General features: G+C 45.8%; 1 protein-coding gene across 4 annotated transcripts in view; it reads left to right on the forward strand.

The window, feature by feature from the left end:
- Bicc1 (BicC family RNA binding protein 1) overlaps positions 1-24,998 on the forward strand; it is a 237,143-nt gene that overhangs the window by 199,758 nt on the left and 12,387 nt on the right. For 3 of the 4 annotated variants that reach the window (XM_039098831.2, NM_001415073.1, XM_017601688.3), the window contains 14 exons: positions 400-558; positions 1,502-1,555; positions 2,025-2,219; positions 2,831-3,082; positions 5,600-5,731; positions 8,875-9,061; positions 11,058-11,222; positions 11,994-12,190; positions 12,336-12,468; positions 13,417-13,573; positions 15,295-15,460; positions 17,964-18,003; positions 18,571-18,725; positions 24,650-24,806. In XM_039098831.2, coding sequence (XP_038954759.1) covers positions 400-558; positions 1,502-1,555; positions 2,025-2,219; positions 2,831-3,082; positions 5,600-5,731; positions 8,875-9,061; positions 11,058-11,222; positions 11,994-12,190; positions 12,336-12,468; positions 13,417-13,573; positions 15,295-15,460; positions 17,964-18,003; positions 18,571-18,725; positions 24,650-24,806 — 2,149 coding nt within the window. The remainder of the gene's footprint in view (positions 1-399; positions 559-1,501; positions 1,556-2,024; positions 2,220-2,830; positions 3,083-5,599; positions 5,732-8,874; positions 9,062-11,057; positions 11,223-11,993; positions 12,191-12,335; positions 12,469-13,416; positions 13,574-15,294; positions 15,461-17,963; positions 18,004-18,570; positions 18,726-24,649; positions 24,807-24,998) is intronic. The other variant, XM_039098830.2, reaches the window with a different exon arrangement.

Below are 24,998 nucleotides of genomic sequence, written 5' to 3' on the forward strand. Positions count from 1 at the left end.
CTGGTTCCTCCTTGTCATAGATCCGCTGCCCAACACGGCATCTTTGGTCATGGGAGCACACTTTCATCTGTCTTCGGGTATTTGAACCATTTCATGAATAATGCCTATAAAAGAAAAAAACTGAATAATTTATTTACCATCGAAACTGACTATTTAGGTTAGGATCTTCTTCCCAAGTATTGCGGTTAAAAAAAAATGTCTCCACCTTCTGAAAGATATATGATAAAACGAGATTTCTTCCTAATGAAGAAACCCGATAGAAATTGGTTAGATTGAGACCATCCTCCCATTGAGAAGTCCGTAGTTTCCTGTGGATTGGGGTCTAGACTGCCAAAGCGCCGTAAAGGCAGAGCGATTGGTGGTGTTAACGCATCGGGACGTAACCCTGCTTCCGCGCAGAGCAACCGGGTCACGCTGAAGATGGATGTCTCGCACACAGAGCACTCCCACGTCATCGGCAAGGGTGGTAACAACATTAAAAAGGTGATGGAAGACACGGGCTGCCACATCCACTTCCCAGACTCCAACAGGAACAACCAGGTGGAAAAGAGTAACCAGGTGACTGGTCCCCTCTGCACCCTTGCGTCTCAGTAAGCGAATCCCTTCGGAGAGATGAGGCCAAAAAAGCAACCAGAGGAGTCTATACATGGCAGACGTGGTGGCTGGTGGGCTCCCCCATTCCCCAGGAGGCTGAGGTACTCTGCTGGTCCAAGGATGAGTTGTAGAGCTATGGTACTCTGCTTGGTCTCTAAATAGTAGATATCAAGGGACCGGGTATCCCTCAGGGCAATGCATCCCCCCCAGCACCCCCCCCCCCCCGGAGCTGGGAACCGAACCCAGGGCCTTGCGCTTGCTAGGCAAGCACTCTACCACTGAGCTAAATCCCCAACCCCGGGACCGGGTATCCCTAAAGACCATTAAAAAGAACTGAGAAAGTTTATCAGGCTTGTCTTGTCTGGGAGTTTGTGGGTTCTGGATACATTGTTATAGAAGTGGCCCTTGAGGTCACTGTGACAAGATGGTTCTGTCACCCATCGTAAGACTAATGCTTTGGTTGATGGGTCATGGCGAGGGATCTATGGAGGAAGCTGGAGAGGCAGGCACTAAGGCTGTGATTATCTGTCCGCTGGTGTGGAAGGAGAAGGCTTACGGCTAACGAGTCCAATACATGCACATCATTGCTGTTAATAAGTACCTCCCATGCTGACAGAGAGGCTTTAAACAAAAGGGGGAAATACCGTGGGTGGAAGTATTGATAAAGGGGTCCGAATGACTTCCTGGGAGCCGCTGGCTGTGGTGCAGTTCAAGGATGAGGTCGATCCATGGCCAGATATCACCGGAAGAGGGTCTCACTAGAAGCAAATTCTGGTTTGCCGGTTTGGGCTGAGGCTTTATTGGTCAGGAGACCCCGTGCTCGATGTTCAGCAGCAGGGGCGCGGCTCCCTAGGAAGGAGGACAAGAGTGTGGGTGGTGGAGTAAGCCTTGCTCTCTTATTTTGCAGGTGTCTATAGCAGGACAGCCAGCAGGAGTAGAATCGGCCCGAGCGAGGATTCGGGTAACTGCGCTAATCTCTGGGATCGTGCATGCACGCTCACCATATTGACATAACGAGGGGGCGGGAATAGCCTCGTTTGCTATTTACTAACCAAGTCCCGTTTCAGGAAGCAGGAGGCAGTGGGGTGGAGTGCCTTTGGGAGCACTCCGACCTCTGTCATCTGGCCTCTGGTGGAGGCATTGTTATCAGTATTTAGACCACAACATCCTAGGTTTGCTTGCAAAAGCTTCTCGGTTTGGAAGCTTTGTGGAAACGCTCGAACTTTCGCCAGACTCTGTGATCAGACAGAGGCTTGATAGAGCGCCACAAGCAAAAGGCTCCTTCCATTAGGAAATATTACACACTACGGCTGAAGCCCGGGCCTCTGGTGCTGGCAGTTCATCTTTAAAACCCGTCCTGAGAAGAAAACAGATGAGCAGTGTGTCTCTCTGCAGATGTGACACTTTACCACTGCCTTGGCCTCTCCTAGGAGCTGCTTCCTTTGGTGCTGATGTTTGAGTTACCGATCGCCGGGATTCTCCAGCCGGTCCCAGATCCCAACACCCCCTCCATCCAGCACATCTCACAGACGTACAGCGTTTCCGTGTCATTTAAGCAGAGGTCTCGAATGTATGGTGCTACCGTCATAGTGCGAGGGTCTCAGAATAACACTAATGCTGTGAAGGTTGGTGACTTTCAATGACCTCAAAACACAGATCATGAAAGCTGTCTTTTTTTATTTTTGTTTTCTTTCTTTCTTTCTTTCTTTCTTTTTTTTTTTTTTGTGGGGAGATCCTTATGCTGACCTTAAATTCGAAGTTCTCTCAGGGCTGGAGAGATGGCTCAGTAGTTAAGGCTCTCCCAAAGGACCCCGGGTTCAATTCCCAGCAACCAGCATGGCAGCTCACAACTGTCTGTGACTCCAGTTCCTGGGGAAATCTGACACCTTCACACACACATCATACAAACAGGCAGAACATCGATGGACATTAAATAAATAAAAATATTAGTTAATTTAAAAAGTTCAAAATATCACGGTTCTCCTCGGCCTTCCAGATGCTGCGATCATAGATAGAACTGCATATGCCGCCCTTCCCAGTACAAGTTTTAGGTTTGTGGATAGAAGACTAATTGGTTTTCGGCCATTTCCTTTGTGCTACTCCTGGGCTCATAGAACATGCCGCTGATGTTTTCCTATAGTTGTTGGAGGCACAATAGAAACGTCGCCTGTATGGGGACAGTTGCATTTGATGGGATTACTGCTCCCTCTCTCCCCACTCTGCTTCTCTCTGCCAGGAAGGGACAGCCATGCTATTGGAACACCTCGCAGGAAGCTTGGCATCCGCCATCCCCGTGAGCACACAACTGGATATAGCAGCCCAACACCACCTCTTCATGATGGGCCGGAACGGGAGCAACGTCAAACACATCATGCAGAGGACAGGGGCACAGATCCACTTTCCCGACCCCAGCAATCCACAGAAGAAATCCACCGTCTACCTCCAGGGCACCATTGAGTCCGTCTGCCTGGCAAGGCAGTACCTCATGGTAAGGCTTCTGGAGGTCAGCTTTGTGGTCTTTTTCTTTGCTTCTTTGAATACACCACGTTTCCACGCTGACTCTGCCTGCTGTTTAAGAGGGCAGTTTGGAAGTCTAGGCAAACAGGGAAATTTCCTGGTCAGAGGAGATAAAAACCAAGCCAAACCAAAACTGGAAAATAAGGGTTATTGTTCTGCTGTGGGCTGTATTTGATTGAGTAGAGAAGCAAATATATATATATACATATATATATATGTATATATGTATATATGTATATATGTATATGTATATTTTTTTCTTAGACTAAACACAGATGAGATTACAGATGAGTTCATTTTTGTGGTATGGATGGAAGGTCCATACCTGACATGGGGGTGCTGATACCCAGTTTGAACGTCAAACAGAAAACTAAAAATTCCATTGAAAGGTCACCTTCACAGGCTGAGGAGATGGCCCAGTTTCCACACAAGCCTGAAGACCTGAGCCTGGATCCCTAGCGCTCATGTAGGGAAGGCAAGGCTGGAGACGTATGTCTGCAATCCGAGGGCTGGAGAGACAGAGACAGATTCCTGCAGATAGGAAACCGCCTGCTGTTGGCCTCTGGCTGGCCCGTGTTATACCCACACATCTATAAAAACTTGACTCTCGGCAATCTAAAACACTTGTACATTTAATACATCTATTATGTAGATAAAGCACTACTCCGCCCATTAATTTCCGAATGCTGTGAAAGAAAAGCATCCGTTGTGTCATACAAAAGCATCCTGACTTAAGGCCTTTCTCTCCTTCGTGTGTTTATTTGAAACCCCAGTGTGTGTGGGTTGGTGTGTGGTGGCCGCTGAATGGACGGGGCCGACAGAGACTCTTATTAAAAACAGATTACACGATTTCGTTCGAGGCCCAGCCTTTAGTGGCGTTTGAGTCAGTAGGCATCGGGTGTGGTCTCCACTATTAACCTGTCAAATCCATTTAAAGAAGAAAAAAAAAAAAAACCAGAGAACCCAGATGTGTACTGTTGAGTCTATTCCTCTGACAGACGAAACTTCTTATAGTTAATCAGGGCAATGGGAGATTTAAAAATTCACTTTCTGTGAATATTTTTGTTAGCCACATTTATTTTACTGTATTGTCATTAATGCTTCAGCAGTGGGCGTATTTACTTATGGAAACCACCAAATTACTCTTCGTAGTGCCTTCCTTTCCAAGGATGTTATTTCTAAGCTTAAAAGGCTTGAAACATTTCACAGATTCACATCCCTACTCTGACTGCACCTGCCCACAACGTAGATGTTTTTTGAAAGGTGCTATTGTGCAATACTGAAAGAAGGGAGAGAAAAATTCAACCCTTTTTACTATCCATACATGAAGGAAAGCCACTTTTACTCATGAGTGAAAAGGGCCATTTTTCATTTTGATCACAGTGTAGCCAGCATTGTCCAATACATGTGAAAAAAAAATAAAAATCTAGCGACCAGGCTGGAGAGATGGCTCAGCCTTCAAGAGCACTGACTGCTCTTCCAGAGGTCCTGAGTTCAATTCCCAGCATCCACATGGTGGCTCACAACCATCTGTAATGGCATCTGATGCCCCCTTCTGGTGTGTCTGAAGACAGGGACAGTGTACTCCAAATATATAAATAAATCTATATAAATAAATCTTTAAAAAAATGCAGTGACCCAGGGCTTGAGCCAAGCAGCATTCTATACAAGAGGAAGAGAAGCTGAGTGGTGGTAGGCAGTGAGGATCAGGAAGAAAGGAGCAGAGAAGAGAACCAAAGGTAGCTTCCGTAGTGATCCCCACAACCCCCAAAAAGTGAGGGTTAGCACAGTGGTTCACTGCTCATGCCCAGGAGGAGGTGGTTACAGCTTAAGCCTCCTTAGAAGGACCAACTCTGAAAGCTCTGAGTGATGTGCAGACTCCACCTACAGGACTTTGAGAGTTGGGCGTGGCCAAGACAGATCCAGGACATTGAGAGTTGGGCATGGCCAAGACACAGTGTGCAAATCTGTGGTGGGATAGGCCAGGCTGGGCCAAAGCGGAAGTTATTATTATTTTTTTTTTTTTTTGGACTGAACCCAGGGCCTTGTGCTTCCTAGGCAAGTGCTCTACCACTGAGCTAAATCCCCAACCCCCAAAGCGGAAGTTATTACACAGCAATTGAGCTCTCCTTCCGGATACAGTATCATGGCTCCCCGTAAGTCACCGAGCAAGGGCATATGACCTGAACCTCAGAGTGGTGAAGAATCTCTCAGTGCAATTGCTGACAGAACTGAAGCCAGACAGTGAAGGATTTTTTTTCCATAGTAAAGAGTAGACTTAAAAGAAGAAAAGGGCCACACCAAACCCATAAGCTTAACAGACACAGTTTCAGTTCCCCGATATCCCCCTGCCCCTCACCTTGGTCCCCTACCTTCCTTATGAAGACGTGAATGGTATTTAGTTTAAATATTCTATAGTGTATTTGGAGAGATGCTCAGGTACAGGTGCTGTGATGACACTCCTGACCCTCATTGCTGTCTTGTCTAGGGGTGTCTTCCTCTGGTGTTGATGTTTGATATGAAGGAGGACATCGACGTGGACCCACAGGTCATCACACAGCTCATGGAGCAGCTAGACGTCTTTATCAGTATTAAACCGAAGCCCAAACAGCCCAGCAAGGTTGGTTCAGAGCCTGCACCCTGTGCAACGTCTGGAATAGCATCCTCTATCCACTCCGGGTGTTCATTTACACGGGACTAATTTCCAACATGTGTATTTGGTTATAACAGTTAACGTTTGTAACGTTGCCCTCCATGATCTGCCACCATTTTCTTCATACGGTTTTTGACTTTTGTTCTAGTTCATATTCAGTAGCCATCGCTTTGCTGTAAATACAAGAGAAAGGAAAGTCTATTTCCCTGACTTTGTCGTTATGACAAGAGATCAACCAACTTGGTAAACAGGCTAACGAAAGGAACAGATTGTTCTAAAAACAAAAACGAAACGAAACAAAACAGAACAAAAAAACTCCCATGATTTACAAATGGCTGGCGAGCATTAAAAATGCTCAAAGCCATCAAAGAAAAGCAAATTTAAATTCCATGGAGATCCCATCTCACCCTGGTCAGGGTGGCAGCCAGACAGGAAAGGACTAAGGCTGCATACTGAGGGGGTGGGGCAAAGGGGACACTCACACACTGATGGTGGCAACCTAGACTAGTCAAGCCATCAACAGAAATCCATTCTGAACTTTGTCAGAACGCCGAAGGAGACCTACTGTGTGAACAGGATATGCCATGCCTGAGTATTTATTAGGACTACAGGCTTTACTTGGTCACTTGGGAGTAGCTAAGGAGACTTGTATGTTATGTGTATGTGTGTGTGCACGCTCAAGTCAATTCACAGCCCTTGCTGCATGCCAGCACTGTGCCAGCCAAGCAGAACGGCTGCCCCTTCTGTTCTGTTCTTCTCTTTAATAAAGCCCACAAGTAATGAACACTCCAAGCCTTCTTAGCTCCTCCTCTATCCGATGCTATCTGGTAAATTGCACAGACAGTAAGTGCGCAGTGGGAGAAATCTGGTCTGGAGTTGCCCAGGAGGAGGCGAGGAAGGAAGAGTATTCATGCATTAATATTGTGAAAGTTGCCACAACCCCTTTAAAGCTGGGGACCCTGGGGCCTCACCAGTGGTTGTCACTGGCGGCCATGGTGCTGCTGCTGCTGTGAGGGCAGAGGTGAGAAGATGGGGGCTCCCGGGCTGGAACAACACTTACATTCTTAGGTAACAACACTTACATTCTTTTTTTTTTTTTTTTTAACACTTACATTCTTATATTTTCCAAATCACAAAGCATCGACTGGCAAAGGTTTGTGGGACATTCACCACTAGGAAAGAAGGCATGATTAGGAAATAATCTGGGGGGGTGGGGCTTAACAAAAGCCACAAACACAATTGTCTTTGCTCCAGGTATTAAGTATGACAATGCTATATCAATCCTGGGTTTGTTTTGTTTTGTTTTGTTTTTGAATGTTTAAAACTTAAAAGACTTACAAACTGTAATTAAGTTTTGAAGTTTGTGGAATGTTTTGAAGCAAGATTCCAAACATCTGAGTTTCTCTAACTTTTTTGTTTTTTATGAAATGCTACTCTTTAATTGCTTTATAAAGTCTAATGAACGTAATTTGACACTACACATAATACAGCAGCGATGAGTCATTGCTTCAGTGCAGGGGAGTGTATTGTCGAGTAAAAATAAGCCAGTAAGCATCCTAATTTGTTTGGGCTGTTGTAACGATGCCCACAGAACAGGCAGCCATGGACAAGGGAGTCTGTAAGCGCTAGCAAGCACAAGATTGACACTGGACTCGATTTGGTATCAGGTTAGGACCTGGGTTCCCATTCACAGATGCTACTATCTCAGATAGAAAGGTAATCTTTCTCTCTCTCTCTCTCTCTCTCTCTCTCTCTTTCCCTCTCTCCCTCTGCCCCTCCCCCAGTTCTCTTCTATAATTCTATTCAGAGTTTTGTGGGTGCATATGTGAATGTATATGTGTAGGTGCATGTTTGTAGGTGCATGTATGTATGTATATGTACAAGTACATGTGTATATGGAGATGTGCATGTGTGTGTGCGCATGTGTATCCATGTATCCACATCCACATGCGGAAGCCACAAAAGTATGTGCAGATGGATTCTGGGGCCAGAAAGTCCTAACTTACTAAGGTAGATAAATCTGCCATACTTTCTGTATTAAAATTTCTAAATCATAGCTGTCATCTCATATGTATCACATATGATTTCTACATGAGTAAATGTGATATTTTCTGTCCACCAGGAGGAAACAACCACGCTGGGTTATTGTTTTTTTGTTTGTTTGTTTGTTTGTTTGTTTTTTTCAGAGAAAACCATAAAGCTACCCAAGACCAGGGGAGCAAGGCGGAGTGAGTTCAGAGTTTAAGAACAGGGTCTTAGACATCATAAAGCCCCGTTTAACTTAACCACAATACCATCAGTGTCAATCTCAGAGAAGGGCTTGGGCAAAAAAGGGCAGAAATAAAAAGAATTCTAAGAGCTCAGGAAAAAAAATGAGCATATGTTGGGCACACACACATACGCACATGCACATATATACATACATATGTGTGTATATATGTATACATATGTATATATACTCATGTATGTATATACATATATATGCTTAGAAATTTAGTAAGATATAAATTATGTAATTTTATATGTATATATAGTATATACATATACACAAGATTTGCCACAGGTGTGGTCTCACTTGAGGGTTGGTGGTGCCTGGGGTATGTCAGCTTACCATCAGACCCTATACATTAAAAACAAGTTGACTGTCACTGTGCAGTCTGTATGTGCTGGTGGGTTCAGTTTGGCTTCTGCAGGTAATGAGGTGGTGAGGAGGGGCGCTTCAGTCCGAAGCCCAGAGGTTGCGTGGTGATGGCTGGGCTTTGATACCAAGAATTTGCTAAATTTCTAAGCATGTCTGGATAGGAATCAACACCTCCAAAGGTCAGGTCCCCATCTTTTGGAACCTGCGTGCTGGCTGCCCACAGCAGTCAGAACGTGTGCTCACACTTGGGGGCACAGAGAGAGAGAGAGAGAGAGAGAGAGAGAGAGAGAGAGAGAGAGAGAGAGAATGGGTGGGGACTCACGCTTTACAGGAAATGTCAGGAGCAGAGGCTGATTGAAGGTGGTACCCGGCCTCCTGGGGCTCCTCATTTATATTTTCATTACCCCTCCCGTCCATTGTATACCTACCTCAGTGTCACCTTTTTTTTTCCCATTATGTGTCTTCATAGTCTGTGATTGTGAAAAGTGTTGAGCGAAATGCCTTAAATATGTATGAAGCAAGGAAGTGTCTCCTCGGACTTGAAAGCAGTGGGGTTTCCATAGCAACCAGTCTATCCCCAGCATCGTGCCCTGCCGGCCTGGCATGTCCCAGCCTGGATATCTTAGCTTCGGCAGGCCTTGGACTCACTGGACTAGGTATAAAGTTTATTATTACCACTGGGGAACTGCTTATCGGGTTCCCTGCCTTTCTACCGTTGTGCTGTCTAAATGCTGTTTTCTTCTTTGAGCCCCGAGAGACCAACAAGATACCGGAACCTGATTCATCCGGTCTGGGTTTTTTCGGATGTTAGCCTCCGTGGATTTGGGTTGCCCAGATTCCTCCTAGGTTGGCACAAAATCATCATCACGGCCCAACTGCTTTTATTTTCGGTGGCTTGTGTTTGTTCTGCTAAATTAAGAGCGCCATCGAGATTGAAGGGAGCGGCTGACTGTGATGTATGTGTTTGTGCTCTTTCCAAGTTGGCTGTATTACCCTCCCTCCCTAGAGATAAAGATTATCCAGTTCGGTCCAAAAAGCAATTGCAAATCCGGAGGGCTGGGGGGAGGGGAGAGTCCCTGCACCCATGCCCAACCCCCACCCTACGCCTAGGTCTGATAAGCCCAAGGCTGCCAAGGAAGCAAGCACTCAGATCACTCACAGTGTTTAGGCTGTTGGAAAGCACAGTGAGTCCTCACTGGTCCTAGACAGTGTCCTCCTCTAGAAGCAACCTTCCTCGAGGGCTGGCCAAGGGCTCTGCTACCATTGGACCAGGTTTACCCTTTTTCTTCTTGTATCCCAGATGCCTTCCTATGAGAAGGGAGCGCAGTAGGCCAGCAAGTCTTTCTATTTTTCTCTTCCCATCTTTGGGCTTTAAAATACATAGTAGGATGGGCTGTGTTAGAGCTCACCGGTAGGTAGAATGCACCCATGAGGACCTAGGTTCAATCCCCAGCAAGGAAAGAAGTGATGTGTGTAGGACTTGCTTGGGCTCCAAATTGCCACACTCGGACACTACTATGGTAATGCAGGTTCTTCCCCAGCCAAGGCTGTCTCTTCCACACGGACCTGAATAGCCATAGCAACACAGCAGTGCCATGGACCAGGATGTGCTGGCGAACTTAGACTAGTTCTTCAACCTATAGGCTAAAGCCCCTTTGTGGATCGAAGAACCCTTTTACAGGGGTCGTCTATCAGATATTCCGCATGGCAGATAGTTACACCAAGATTCCGAACAGTAAGCAAAATTACAGTTATGAAGTGGCAGCAAAATAATTTTATGGTGGTGGTGGGGGTCACCACAACACGAGGAACTGTCTTAGGGGGCTGTGGCATTAGGAAGGGTGAGAAACACCAGCTTAGAGCCAATTTTATTGCGTCCTATTTGAGAAAGTGGTTGGAGAGGCCGAGTTCCTCAATGGAGGGGAGGTTTATCTTGGTCACCCATCTCCTAGACCAGTGACCCCTGACACTTCCGGAAACACATAGAAACGAGCATTTTCTTTTAGATCCCAAATTCTCAAAGGAATCTCCCTAGTTACAGCAAGCACTGGGATACTTGAGATGAAATTCAAAGCCAAGCACAATCCCCGGGCAAGTTTTAGTCATTGGATTGGAGCCCAAAGAAGTCAGTGTGTGTTCAGACATGCGTCGAGCCATCTGGTCCAGCATCCTCTCCGCTAAGTATCAGACAGCCAGTCTACCACAGGAAATGCGCTCCTGGGTTCTGCCAGGTGTGAACGCTTGGAAAGGGTTCTGTGGGGAAGCTGATGACAAGTTGAGTCAGTTAGAGACATAAAAAGCAAGCTTCCCCTTGAGCAAAGGTTTGTCTGTCCTAGGTTGTCAGCGGGCTTGCGTCTAGTGACTCTCAGTGTGCCTGGCTGCTGTGCCAGATTGGTCACACCTGTCTTCCCAGTCTTATTGGCATCTGTTGTCTATGGGAAGATGAGCGAATTCCATTGTTGGAGTTATGAAAAGAGACATTTCACAGGAATATCTGAAATAACAGTTAAAAAAAAAATCCTGTCACCCGTATTCGGACAGATTAGAAAGTGTCAGATTCTATTGGCGGTTGTTCCGAAAGGCAATATGAATGGTGCTCCTGTTTCCGAATCTTGAACTTAGGTATATTGACTTGACTCTCGTTCCTTATAGGTCTATTGGGGCCCACCACATTGTCCCTCAACACATCAACCACCCCAAACTCACTCCTGAACGCCCTCAACAGTTCCGTCAGTCCTTTGCAAAGTTCAAGTTCTGGGACCCCAAGCCCGACGACGTTGTGGGCCTCCTCAATCCCCAACACTGCAAGTGCCACAGGTTAGTGTCACTCAAGTATAGTCAAGAAGTGAGAAGTCAGAGGTATTGCCTGGGTTTTTTTCTTTCTTTCAATAGAGTTTACAAGGGATTCCACTTCTTCAAGTGAAAATTTAAAAAAAAAAAAAAAAAAAAAAAAAAAAACCACTGTTCAAAGAGAACATCTTCTAGCCCAAAGGAAAACTCCCCCGCTGTGTAAATTCATTCAAATGCAGCTCAGGAAAGCCAAGAGCTTTTCAAGCAAACCGGAATGTCAGCTGCACAGGTGATAAACAGATTAGGAAAAGCAGCTGGAGGCTCAGGGAACAAAGGCCAAGGCACAAGGTTACAAGTGAACCTTGGGAACCCAGCTTCCTGGAGGACTAGTTCTTAGACAGTTGCCCAGGCTCAGCCTCTCTGCAGTCCCCAGCAATGCTGGGAAGGGCCTGAATATATAGTGTTAGAGACATTTTAACATTGTTTCTTTCAAAGAAAACAAGTTATTTGGGTGTGTGTAGGTCAAAGAACACTTTGCAGCCACCGAGGTACTTTCTAGCACGTGGATCCCAGGCATCAAACTCAGGACATCAGACTTAGAAGCAGGAGCCCTTACCCGCCCCAGAGGTTATCTCATAAGCCTTGGTTCATGGTTTCTATAGTAAAGTTACATCTATTGACAGATATGTCAGATTATTCTGAACTCACAGGGAAAACAAGTTTCTTACTGTTGCTAAATTGTAACAGTTGCTTCTAGGCTATTATGTTCTAACACCTATGTTCATGAAACCATTTCAGGTTTTTCTACCATACCACACCTTATGATCCCATCTACTGCCCAGGCCACATTAACCAATATCCTGCTGTCTGGAGTGCCCACATATGGGCATACAGCCCCGTCTCCCCCACCTGGCTTGACTCCTGTTGACGTCCACATCAACAGCATGCAGACAGAAGGCAAAAACATCTCTGCTTCTATAAATGGACACGTGCAGGTAATACCCCCTTGTGACATTCAGGGGGGTGAAGGGTCAGGGAGGGGGCTCTGCGCTTTTGGCAAGAGAGAAGCTACTTGAAACCCGTTTTGGCTTTCATTGAACTTCTTTCTCAGTTGTATTTTTATTTTATTTATGATTTCAGCCTCCGAACATGAAATACGGTCCGCTTTCCACTTCATCGCTTGGGGAAAAAGTGCTGAGTTCTAATCACGGCGATCCATCCATGCAGACAGCTGGGCCCGAACAGGCTTCTCCTAAATCAAACTCAGTGGAAGGTAAGGGATTGGAACTTTCCTACTCAGACCGCTTGTAGCTTGGGTAAAGCTCCACCCCCAGTTACTTGAGACAGCAAGGAATCTGAGTTGGTTTTTCTCTTTACCTCTGCTGACTCCGCCTCCCTCAACCATGCAGAGTAAATGTCTTGCATGAGATTCCAAAGAACTTGGTGAACTGAAGGGCACTTTCCATGAAAATACTGGTGTTCCATTATTGTGTAATGGGAAGACATCTGCTAATGACCATTTGCATAGAAGTTTATCCCCTAACCGTCTTGAAAATACTTGAGTGGGACTGGGAGTGTAGTTCACTAGAACAGCATGTGTCTAGCATGTCCCATAGCACTGGGGAAGAAGCAAAGGACTATATTTGGAGTTGAGGATATAGCTCCTGGTAGACATACTTGTCTAGGGTGCATGAAGCCCTGGGTAAACCTCCATACTGGGAAAGGGAAAAGGGAAAACAAGAAGAGAGAATGGAAGATATATATATATATATATATATATATATATATATATATATATATATATATATATATATATATCTGTCTGTCTATCTATCTATCTATCTATCTATCTATCTATCTATCTTATCTATATCTCCTAGGGAACAGATGGGCCTCACTAATGTATGTATGTGTGTATGAATATGTGTCTGCATATAGATATATGTAATATACATATACATCATATACATCATATACATATAATATACATCCCTTATTCCAAATAATCTTCAGGAAACACCAGGGTCTTCCCTTGAAGTTGAGTTCTGAAAACAGGCCAAGCTTGCTGAGGTGTGCCCTCTTTGCGGCCGAGACCATTGTCAGGACTACAGAATTGGGTCTCTCCAGAGACAGGTTTATTGTTTTTCTCCATGGCATCTATAAGGTGATATTTACATTTTGCTACTCTCTCCCCCAAAACCCTCCCTCCTATCACCACCAGGCTGCAATGATGCCTTTGTTGAAGTGGGCATGCCTCGAAGTCCTTCCCATTCCGGAAACGCTGGTGACTTGAAGCAGATGCTGGGTCCCTCCAAGGTCTCCTGTGCCAAGCGGCAGACCGTTGAGCTACTGCAGGGCACGAAGAACTCGCACCTCCAGTATGTATGCTCACCCTGCTGGCAAGAGATGATGTATGAGGAATTTGCTTTGAGCCCGGTAGTTACGATCCTAACTCAAGTCAGACTGGAGCTCACCATAGGCTTTACAATTCCCCCTCACAGTTATCTTTCAAAAACTCAAGGAACAACCTCTGTTTTCACCTTACCCATCTTTATAAGCCCCTTCTCCCAACTTGATGTGGGGTTTCTATCCGTGTCCTTAGAACAACCTTTATCACTCTGAAGCTTATACATTCTCTCTGCGATTCAGCGACAAGTACGGGTGATTTTTAGCCTCTGGCTTTTGCGTTAGAAGTTTTCCAACCGAGAATCCACCTTGGCTGGTGTTGAGGTGGATTCTTAAACTTCAGCATCCTTCTCTCCAGTGCAGGTGGCTGTAGACTTGTAAACTTTTCGATGAATGTTGGATTTTTATTAGCTAGTGCACAGCAGTTTCTACTGTGCGATCCTGAGATTGCCGTATTTGTTTATTATGTTTGTCCTCTTACAGAGGAAAGGGTCTCCCACCTGCCGGCTACTCCATTCCAATTCTGTCTTCTTAGCTCCATGGCTGTCTCTAAGGAGGGTCTTTATGCAAACAGTAACATATATATCCTTACTCCTCCATTTCTTACTAAAGCCACTTTGTTGTCATAAACCTGACTCATCCCACCCAGTTCTGCCTTACCTATGTCCATTGATTCCCCCCACCCTATTTGTCTACTGTGGGTCCTGATTCCCCCACAAGGCCTTTCTTCAGCATGTGTTTCTGAAGTGATCTGCTTCCTGCTGCCTCTCAAATCCCTTAAAACCTACCTCTGCCATTTTGTTTCCCTGCCTTCTGAATCTTTTCCTTTTCTCTCACCTAGATGGAGCCTGCCCTGTCTCCTTGCCTTTTCTCTCACCAGTGTGGCCTTCCCTTTCTTTAGCTCTAATGATTCTCTTTAAAGCTGGATCAGCTCCTCCTCTTCATGGCTTAAACAGCCCCAGTGATTTGATCCTGGGCCCCTTCCCCTTGCATTCTGCCCTCTGAGTTGCTGGCCTCCTGGCCTTTGGCCCTAGGGAACTTGAAAAGCTCCTTCATTTCCAGGTCACGTGTCCCTGAGACACGTCGGTCAACATGTCAGGCAAAGCTTATTGCTCCAGTCTTGTCTTCTGACATGGGACAGAACAGGTGACTGGTTATAATTGAACAGATCAGCAAATCAGCCCCATTTTTCTTTGACTTGAGGTGTGTCCCGATATATCACGAGCTTGCCATTTTTCTTTTTCACCAGTGTCACATGCACCTCACACATTCAATATCTGTCATAACTATCTTCATGCTTACTCGGGCTGTACTTGGGCTTGGTGTCTGGTTGATGTACAAACACCAGAAATCTTATCTGTGTACATTCCCCATGTACCACAAGCAAAATTCCATGTGTGCGTCCTTTAATGTACATACCTTCATGTTGCAAAGCAGTATTAACCTATAGTTTGAGACCCAGAGTCACTCTACAGCAGTGACCTTGGATAAGGTCCTTCTTCAAGTGTCCAGTGGGGAGACAGCCACACCTTTGTCTCAGTGTTGCCATGCCATGCGTGGCATTGCTTGGCAGACCAAATGACACATGAAAGCAGGTGACAGCCAAAGCACGCACAATGAACACTCACATGGGAATCATGCGGCCTTGTCAGTATGTGAGGTAAAGCAGTGAATTCCCAACTCTATTTCACAGCAGCACTGACAGATTACTCTCAGACACCGAACTGAGTGCAACAGAAAGTCCTCTTGCTGACAAGAAGGCCCCAGGGAGCGAGCGTGCGGCTGAGAGGGCAGCGGCTGCCCAGCAGAACTCGGAAAGGGCCCGCCTGGCCTCGCAGCCACCATATGTCCACATGCAGGTAATGTAGGTGCCACAGCGGTCTTCCGAGGATGGGGTGCTGGGCTGGGCATGGAGAAAGCAGAGAGTGTCCGTGAGCTGTGCAGAAGCTAGCCTGGCCCCCTGTATCCTGGTCAGCGTGAAACTCATACAGATACGCAGGAGTTCGAATTGGTTTTGCTGTGAGCCTTAAGAATGAATCGCAGGGGGCTGGGGATTTAGCTCAGTGGTAGAGCGCTTGCCCAGCAAACACAAGGCCCTGGGATTGGTCCTCAGCTCCAGGGGAAGAAAATGAAATGCAAGAGTTAGATTAAGGAAAAGTTCATACTAGTAAAAATGGCGATTTGTGTTGCTGCATCTGAAGCAAACGATGCTCGTCGGTTACATGAAGCATTAGAGACACGTAAGAGATGGTGTTTCTCCTGGATATGCAGATCTGGTTTTCTTCTGTGGTGCTTCAGTCAGCGTCCTCAGTCAGCCACCATTTTCATATCGTGGTGACTCAGAGCAGCTCACTAAGCAGGAGATTCGGTCTCTCATCTTCATATAGAGCATGTGTGAGAGGCAAAGATGTAGTGCTTTTGAGGGTAACACACACAGACATTTGCTTTTTGCTCCGTCATTACCGGAAGGGAACACCCGCCTGGTAATGAGTTTTCTCTCTTCATCCCCACCACCTCTCAAACCTTCACAAACCCCTAGAAATAAAAACAAATAAATAGCCAACCTGCTGTGTTAAATTAATTCATTGAATTAAGCGACACTACTTTCATTCAAATGTGAATGAAACCTCCTGTTTTTTTTTAAATAATTTGCATTTGAACATTTTCATGACTCTTGAGGTAGATAGAATCCAATGCATTCATAATACTTCAGTGTTTAAAAACAAACACACAAAAAACAAGTCCCCACTATGACCTCTGTGCTATAGGTTGCTTTCTTCTTTGCTATCACATTTGGGTCCCCGTGACTAAGGTCTGTGGTCCTTTCTTGTAGGTTGGACGTCAGGATTCTCACAGTGACTCTAACTAGATGTGTTTATGCCGTTAGTGGAAATCCAGTGAGCTCTAGTACAAGACACACTGAAGACCTGCCTCTTTTTATGGCTGAAGTGGCCATCTCTCCCTCATCCTAGGACAATAGCCCCTGTAGCACTCTTTTTCACGCATCTCTCTTCCTTTGTCCTCCAAGAGACGGTTGGTTGTTTAGGCGCCAAATAAGTTCCGATACATTGTATCCTTTACGGAGTTGGGCACACTTTAGGCTCCAGATGAGTTCTGATACATTGTATCCTTTACGGAGCTCGGCACAGTCTTTTAAGTAGTAGCTTTTTCCACACCTTGCCCCTAAGAATTATACTGATTTTTAACTTCCGGTTCAATTTTCAGTTGCCCCTCCCCCCAAATGTCATAAAACAGTGTCATCTAAAAACCAGGCTCTCCAGGTATCACCATAGTCACAGAGCTATTGTGTGTGCTGGGCCGCCACTGTTTATCATCTGGCCCAAGGTTATTCTTTGCTCCTCGCACCCTCCTCAGTGTTCTGTTCCAGACTAGGATTCCCTGGGAACCTTATATATGCTGGGACAGCCTTCTGGGAGACAAGCCAAAGAGCTCTTGCCAGTAGGTTCTTGTTCTTCATGGTAGGTCTTTAAATCAAGTCTTAATCTGTTCTCTAGGCTGGGGAGGTGGGAATGGGCTAGCATCTGGGATGTAGTCATGCAGGCATGGCTTTCCTCAGAAAGACCTGTCCTGGTTTCTGCCTATTTAGCTGTTCAATGCTCTTAGCATGGGTGTGTGTTCCTCCTATCTATGCAGTACCCCAGGGTATCTAGGTTTATCTTACACCATCATTAGTATCCAAAGCTATAGTTTTGTAGTTCTCTAACTTCAAGAGCCAAGGCTTTAGCAGTGTGGTTGATAACTTGCATGTTATTAGTGCCATCCCAGTTGCTATCTTACTTACCTATATAAAGAAGGATTCTGAGAAAGAAGGAGACACAACTGATACTTGCGGCCATTTTGTGACATATTCCTTTGATGCACTTCACGTTTGCATTCAGAAGTCCTGATATGAAAGATATTCTTTTTTTTTAAAAGAAAATATTTACTTATATATAAGATTTATTGCTGTCTTCAGGCACACCAGAAGAGGGCATCGGATCCCATTTCAGATGGTTGTAAGCCACCATGTGGTTGGATTTGAACTCAGGACCTCTGGAAGAGCAGTCTTAACCTCGAGCCATCTCTCCAGCCCATGAAAGATACTCTTAATGAACAAGAATTTACTTTCAGTGTGTAGGGAAAGTCCCTACTCTTGTCATCGACTTCAAGTTCAATAAGAGTATAGATTATTTCAGGTGGTTTTGAAGGGGCATTTACGTTCATCGCACTTGCCTCGTGTGCTTGTGGTCCCATGATGCAGGGCTCAGCTGATGGTTCAAGCAGAGTCAGGAGAGTTGAGCAGGTAGGATCCTCAGGAAAACTATGACAAAGCCATTCATTCTCTCTGTATTTCTTTTTCAGGCCTTTGACTATGAGCAGAAGAAGCTACTAGCCACCAAAGGTAAGGGATCAAGGAGTGTTTCCTACCTCTGCCCTTCAGTACTCCTTCATTTTAAAGCTCTCCCAATGATTTAGGAAAAAAAAAACAAAACTAAAACAACAAACAAACAAACAACAAAATGGTGCTTATAAAAAGAAGCCCAAAATGTTTGAGTTCATGATGCACAGATTCTGCTGAAATAAAATTTATCTTGTGAGATACATGAGCATAATTAAGGAGTCCTGCAGCCTTTCCATATTTATTTTTCATTGGATAAAATGTTTTATTCTTAGGCATTTCACGTTCAGAAGTAAATGTTGAGCTTTTCATTTATTATTCCATTAAACACACTCCTGCTTTCTCTTCTGTTTTCTATCATTTGCCATTTTTTTTTTATTTATTCATTTTATGTATGTGAGTACATTGCCACTCTCTTCAGAAAACACTAGAAGAGGACATCAGATCCCATTACAGATGGTTGTGAGCCACCATGTGGTTGCTGGGAATTGAACTCAAGACCTCTGGGAGAACAGTCTGTGCTTTTAATCACTGAGCCATCTCTCCAACCCCCTCTTCTATTTTCTGAAGCGATGTTAAAGAAGCCAGTGGTGACTGAGGTCAGAACGCCTACGAACACATGGAGTGGCCTGGGGTTCTCGAAGTCCATGCCGGCAGAAACCATCAAGGAACTGAGGAGAGCGAACCATGTGTCTTATAAGCCCACAATGACAACCGCCTATGAGGTACATAGTTATCCACCTGCCCATCTTTTCCCAGAACAGCTAGCTGCCTCCTGTCCCTGGCTCGTTATGGTCATGGGGACAGAATGGCTTGCCTCCGTCTCTGTTTTTGTGAACTTGTGAAAATTGATGTAATCTTAACATTGTAGACCTTTCTCTCCCTTCCAAGTTGTTAATCTATATGTTTGGTGGAAATTGAAATCTGGGAGTAAGTTTTTGTTGGATGAAGGGGATCCCACATGATAGAGTGGGGCTAAGCTCAAGCAAAGAACAGCTGCAGTGTTTCGTAAACGCTCACAAAGAGTCCTCTATCAAGCCACCATAGGGGAAAAGGCAAGTATTCAATCAAAACAGATTTGCAAATCTGAGTTAACTTCAGTGCGTTGAGATATGCCAGGAGCACAGCAGGAAGCATCTCAAGGTTCCAACATTCTTATGCTTCCCAGATGTTGGCTGCGCAGATCCAAGGCGAGGCTGGAATCTGGCGTTCTTTGCGTGCGGAGGAAGGGCCCTAACTCCATCCTCTTGGTCAGGCTTCACATGACTCTGAGCAGACCCTGTCCTTCTGAGAAAGTCAGACTTTGGCCTTAGGGAGTGGGGGTCTGGCCAACTTGCACACAGACAAACCGGGAGATTAGAGACGGTGGGCGGGTGGGTGGGTAAGAATGATTAAACCAAGCACCATCAGTCTCTGTCAGCCCTGCTGGCTGCAAAAGTGCTCTCTGTGGGCTTCAGAGTGGTTAGTCTAATAGTAGCATTTGTAGATGGGGTTCCTTTCTCAATCCGTTTTCTTTGTAGTAAGATTGTTGACGGATACAAGGCAAAAGCAAATACATTAAAATTTTTTTTCTTTTTCTTTATCTCTTGAGCAAATGAAGAAAGACTTACTAAGTAGTCCCCCGGGGAATTCCATTGTCAGGGTTACAGTAGCCACCCGGAAGGCTATATTTAAGATTAAAGTAGCCTTCAGCAGCACAACTATGGGGACCATTATGTGCAGTTTTGGGCTATAGGTGTTCACGCTCCCTCAGGCTGCTAGAACTCTGGAAGAAATAGCATCATCTTTTGTTAGCAGAAGAATTAAACTAAAGCTAAGACTTGGCCCTGCTTCCCTTACCCCTGCTTTCCACAGAGTAGAGCGTGGGGCTGTCAGCCGCCACGCTGTAGGTTCTGAAATGAAACACTTAGCTTCAGAAATGCCCTTCACCACCCCGCTTAGAGCCTGACATTCTAGCAAGTTGGAGATTCTGCATAATACAGAGGTCAGGCACAGAACTTGTAGAAGCTGATAAATTCCACCCGTTGTATGTAAGGATTTGGCAAGACTTCATCATTCTCATAGCGTGCATTTTCTTTAGGGTTGGGTTGTCGGGTCTCTAGTCATACTAGGGAGCTGCTATTAGTTCTACTGGAGAACCGTGTCTATAGGAAAAGCCAAGCTTCTGAAGGCTGAGATTGTCTTCCTCATTGGAGGAAGTAAAGAACCATTCAAGCCGTTTGTGCTTTCCGTGTCCAAAGTAATAGTTTCAGGGTGTTACGCGGACACTTAAGATATTAGTGAACCGGATTCACTTACTTCTTTTGTGCTTTATACGGTGCACGTTCATGGATCAATCCATACAGTCCCCACACACAAACTTCTAGTTCGAAAAGGCTCCCAGAATGGATGTGTCTTCTCTAAGACGTAGGCCAGTAAACGTGAGAGAAAGACTTGATTCCATCTCACAGAATGTACTAGAACATCTCCTTAATGAGGTAACTCAAGGAGGGCATAGGGAAAGATGGCATGCCATTGATGTAGGGCCATGTGATATGCATGTGTGCGCACACACACACAGGGACACACATGCGCACAGGATATACATACACAGAGAGAGAGAGAGACAGAGAGACAGACAGACAGACAGAACTTTGAATCACTTGGAAGAAGAACCTTTGTGTCAAGCTCTCCAAGATCCCATATAATCATAAGGACAGAGTGGCTTGGATGTGTCTTGGATATGAGCTACAGTTGATGCCAATGATCCAAGGAAACACTGCTGTAGGGGTGTTCAGTGCTAAAACACTAATGACATTTTTGGCAAAAACAAACACGGGACCTTGACATACCTTCCACTCTTGCACTTACCCAGAATCAGACAGACAACTTTCTGGGGATGGAGATGTACATGGCCTCCGTAGCCGATCCTCTCCTGTGTCTTTGTTTTTGTTTTGACTGACTTGGGCTAGCCTGCTCTACTTTCCTGACTGATGTCAGTCAGCCCACGTGTGCAGACAGCGACACGTGAGGCTGGAACCCAGGGAAGCTCCACGGCATCTGCTTCTTACCATTGCCTCTCTGAATGCCCAGAAAGGTAGACTCTGGCTTTCCTCAGGAGTGATGCTATGTACTTGACTCAGGACCAGCTCTCTCTTCATAAAGAGAGGACCCACATGCAACATGGCTGAGTTTTCTGGGGCAGCAGCTCCCCAGGCAGGCAAGCCCCTACTTTTGTCTGTAATAGCTCAAAAGGATTAAAAACAGGAAGGACTGAGGCTGGCCTCCGTGGATGAAGGCTGTGGGGAAGGATCTAAGAAACAATAGAGGGAAGTTCCTATTGAGAGAATGAGTGAGTGAGAAGAGGATGGATGGATGGGTGGGTGGATGGATGGATGGATGGATGGATGGATAGATGGATGGGTAGGTAGATAAACAGATGAGAGATGGGGAGAGATGGATGGATGGACAGATGGACAGACAGATGGATGGACAGACAGATGGATAGGTAGATAAAGAGGTGAGAGATGGGAAGAGATGGATGGATGAACAGACGGATGGATGGATGGATAGGTAGATAAAACAGATGAGAGATGGGAAGAGATGGGTGGATGGACAGATGGACAGACAGATGAACAGACAGACAGATGGACAGATGGATAGGTAGATAAAACAGATGAGAGATGGGAAGAGATGGGTGGATGGACAGATGGACAGACAGATGAACAGACAGACGGATGGGCAGATGGATAGGTAGATAAAACAGATGAGAGATGGGAAGAGATGGGTGGATGGACAGATGGACAGACAGATGAACAGACAGACAGATGGACAGATGGATAGGTAGATAAAACAGATGAGAGATGGGAAGAGATGGGTGGATGGACAGATGGACAGACAGATGAACAGACAGACAGATGGAGAGATGGATAGGTAGATAAAACAGATGAGAGATGGGGAGAGATGGATGGACAGATGGATGGATAGATGGGTAAATAGATAAACAGATGAGAGATGGATGGATGGATGGATGGATGGATGGACAGACAGAGAGATAGGGAGAGATAGATCAATAGATGGATGGGGAGAGATGGATAGATAAATAGATACATGGATACACAGATAAATACATAGATACATAGATAGTTGGTTAGATAGGGAGAAATGGATGGATGGACGGACAGACCAAGACCAACCAACAGACAGAGTATCCTGGTGTCTGCCATGTTTAAATTGTAGGGTGACTAGAAATTCCCTCATATTCTTTATTTTTACTCTCATTATAAAAGCAAAGAGAATGTGGATGGTAGCATGTGAGCTGTGGCAGCCCTGGCTGCTGCTGTCGCGATGGCTGAGGGGCTCCCCAGCCCACCATGTGCCTTGTGCCTCAGCTTCCTACTGCAGGCGGCTTACTTTGAGCTCTGTACCCTGAATCTGCACAGCTAAGCAATTACCCTGTCCTCCCTAAAAGTTCTTTAGATAAGAGGTAGGCACTTTCCACTTTTTTTTTTTTTTTTTTTTTTTTTTTTTGCCTGCCTGCTTGGTGTTAGAGTGGATCATGAAAAAACAAACAAGGTAGCTGTGAACTGAGTCTCAAAGGCATTTGGGATTTTTCCATTTTCTTTTTGCCATCTCCCTCTTAAAAGCACAAGGGTCCCATATTCTCCGAAGCAAATCAGAGTATGAGCTAGGAACCATGAGTGGTTTTCAACCTCCCCAACACTGAGTCAGGAGGGGGGGTCTGATGATGTTTAATCTCACAAACCTCAGTGTGCAGGTGAACCGTCCATCCAGTGTATGCTTTAGATCTGCTAACAGGAGAGCAGGAATCCCCATCTTTGGAGATCTGCCATTTGTGTGAGACTGGATCAGTCTGCCAGGCGAGTGGTGAAGCACACTCAGATGTTGAGCTGAAGGTTGCTAGCAACATCTCAGGGCTGCAGCCTTTGCCAGAATTCAGTGGTCGTTGGCCCTTGCTACTCTGGATTTATCTTGGCTTAGTATATGAAAGGTATTTTCACTGGAAAATCTAGAGGGTTTTTTTTTTTTTTTTTCTGTCTTAGAAACCATAATTTCCCTGTAGGGTTGTCTTAAACCAGTAGTGACATCCACATCGATACAGGAAATGGAATCTTTGAGTATGACACTGCATCCCTGAGACCATCCCCTGGTGCACGGCGTTATATACATTAGACAGTGCTGCCTTCTGGTGGGAGAGAAGCATCATGAGCAGGAAGGAGGTGGGCAGCCAGATTCCTAGACCATACCCAGCAGAGGCTGCTTGGGCCTTAGGAACAGATGACGGGCATGCTGGGAAATGTAGGTGACAAAATAGGCCCAATCTCACAGAATCTCGGGAAGGAGCATCGAGTCCAAGGAGTAACTGGCATGATCCTCCTAACATCAGAACTCAATGGAGGGGTCTCAGCAGAAGGCCAGTGGGTGGGTGATGGGGCGTCAGAGATGAGGTTCCAGCCAAGCCAATCCTAGCACACACTTGATCCATGGTAGACTATAGCAGAGCAGTGAGTAACCAAGAAACACCTCTGCCTCTGGTTAAGCACAGCAGAAGTTCAAGAATGTATGTGGAAGCATAGATTGTTCCCTGATTTCGGTGCTTTAAAATACTAGCCTTGTTTTGTGTGCTGTACTACAGAGGGAGGCAGAAAGAGTAGTAATGTGGAGAGACACCATGACCAAGGCAAGTCTTATAAAGGACAACATTTAATTGGGGCTGGCTTACAGGTTCACAGGTTCACAGCATGGCAGGAGCATGGCAGCATCCAGGCAGGCCTGGCACTGGAGCAGGAGCTAAGAGTTCTGCATCTTGTTCTGAAGGCAAACAGGAGAGGACTGGCTTCCAGGCAGCTAGGAGGAAGGTCTCTCAAAGCCTTACCCCAACAGTGACATACGTCTTCCAACAAGACCACACCTCTTCCAACAGGCCACACCTCCTAATAGACACACTTCCTCCAACAAGGCCACACCTCCTCCAACAGGTCACACCTCCTAATAGACACACTTCCTCCAACAAGGCCACACCTCCTCCAACAGGCCACACCTCCTAATAGACACACTTCCTCCAACAAGACCACACCTCCTCCAACAGGTCACACCTCCTAATAGACACACTTCCTCCAACAAGGCCACACCTCCTCCAACAGGCCACACCTCCTAATAGACACACTTCCTCCAACAAGGCCACACCTCCTCCAACAGGTCACACTTCCTAATAGACACACTTCCTCCAACAAGGCCACACCTCCTAATAGACACACTTCCTCCAACAAGACCACACCTCCTCCAACAGGCCACACCTCCTCCTAATAGACACACTTCCTCCAACAAGGCCACACCTCCTCCAACAAGGCCACACCTCCTAATAGTGCTATCCTTGTGGGCCAAGAATATTCAAACCACCACACTCGACCATGACATTTTGAAACTATAAGAAGGATTCTTTTCACTGGGGACTCTCTGGGCATCTGTAGAGTCAGGTCCTCTTGGTGAGGACCTTACACTGTCTGTATTTGTCCCTGGTACCTTCCTGAGAGTTTGGTTGCTGACATTGTGTCCGTACATTTGCATTTGTTTTATCTATTTTCCCCCCACACACTCTAAGAAATCCAGTTTGTTGAACTCTTCCCTCCCTGGCTTGGATTCTTTACAGGGCTCCTCATTGTCCCTCTCAAGGTCCAGCAGTCGTGAGCACCTGGCGAGCGGAAGCGAGTCAGACAACTGGAGAGACCGAAACGGAATCGGCCCCATGGGTCACAGTGAATTCTCGGCACCGATCGGCAGCCCCAAGCGCAAGCAGAACAAATCAAGTGAGTTTGACTTCCGGTTACGCTTTCAGGTGTCGTCCTAGATGCCTTTCCTTGAGGGGATGAGGTGTAGGCAGCTCATTTTTTTTCCCAAAAATATTCCTGGCTCCTCCCTGTTGAAGGACGCTCAGTTCCCTCCTCTCGGTGGGTTTTGTACCTGGTGTAGACTCTAGCGCTTGCCATATCCCAAAATGC

The sequence above is a fragment of the Rattus norvegicus genome, chromosome 20 (genome assembly GCF_036323735.1).
Source record: "Rattus norvegicus strain BN/NHsdMcwi chromosome 20, GRCr8, whole genome shotgun sequence".
Lineage (NCBI taxonomy): Eukaryota > Metazoa > Chordata > Mammalia > Rodentia > Muridae > Rattus > Rattus norvegicus.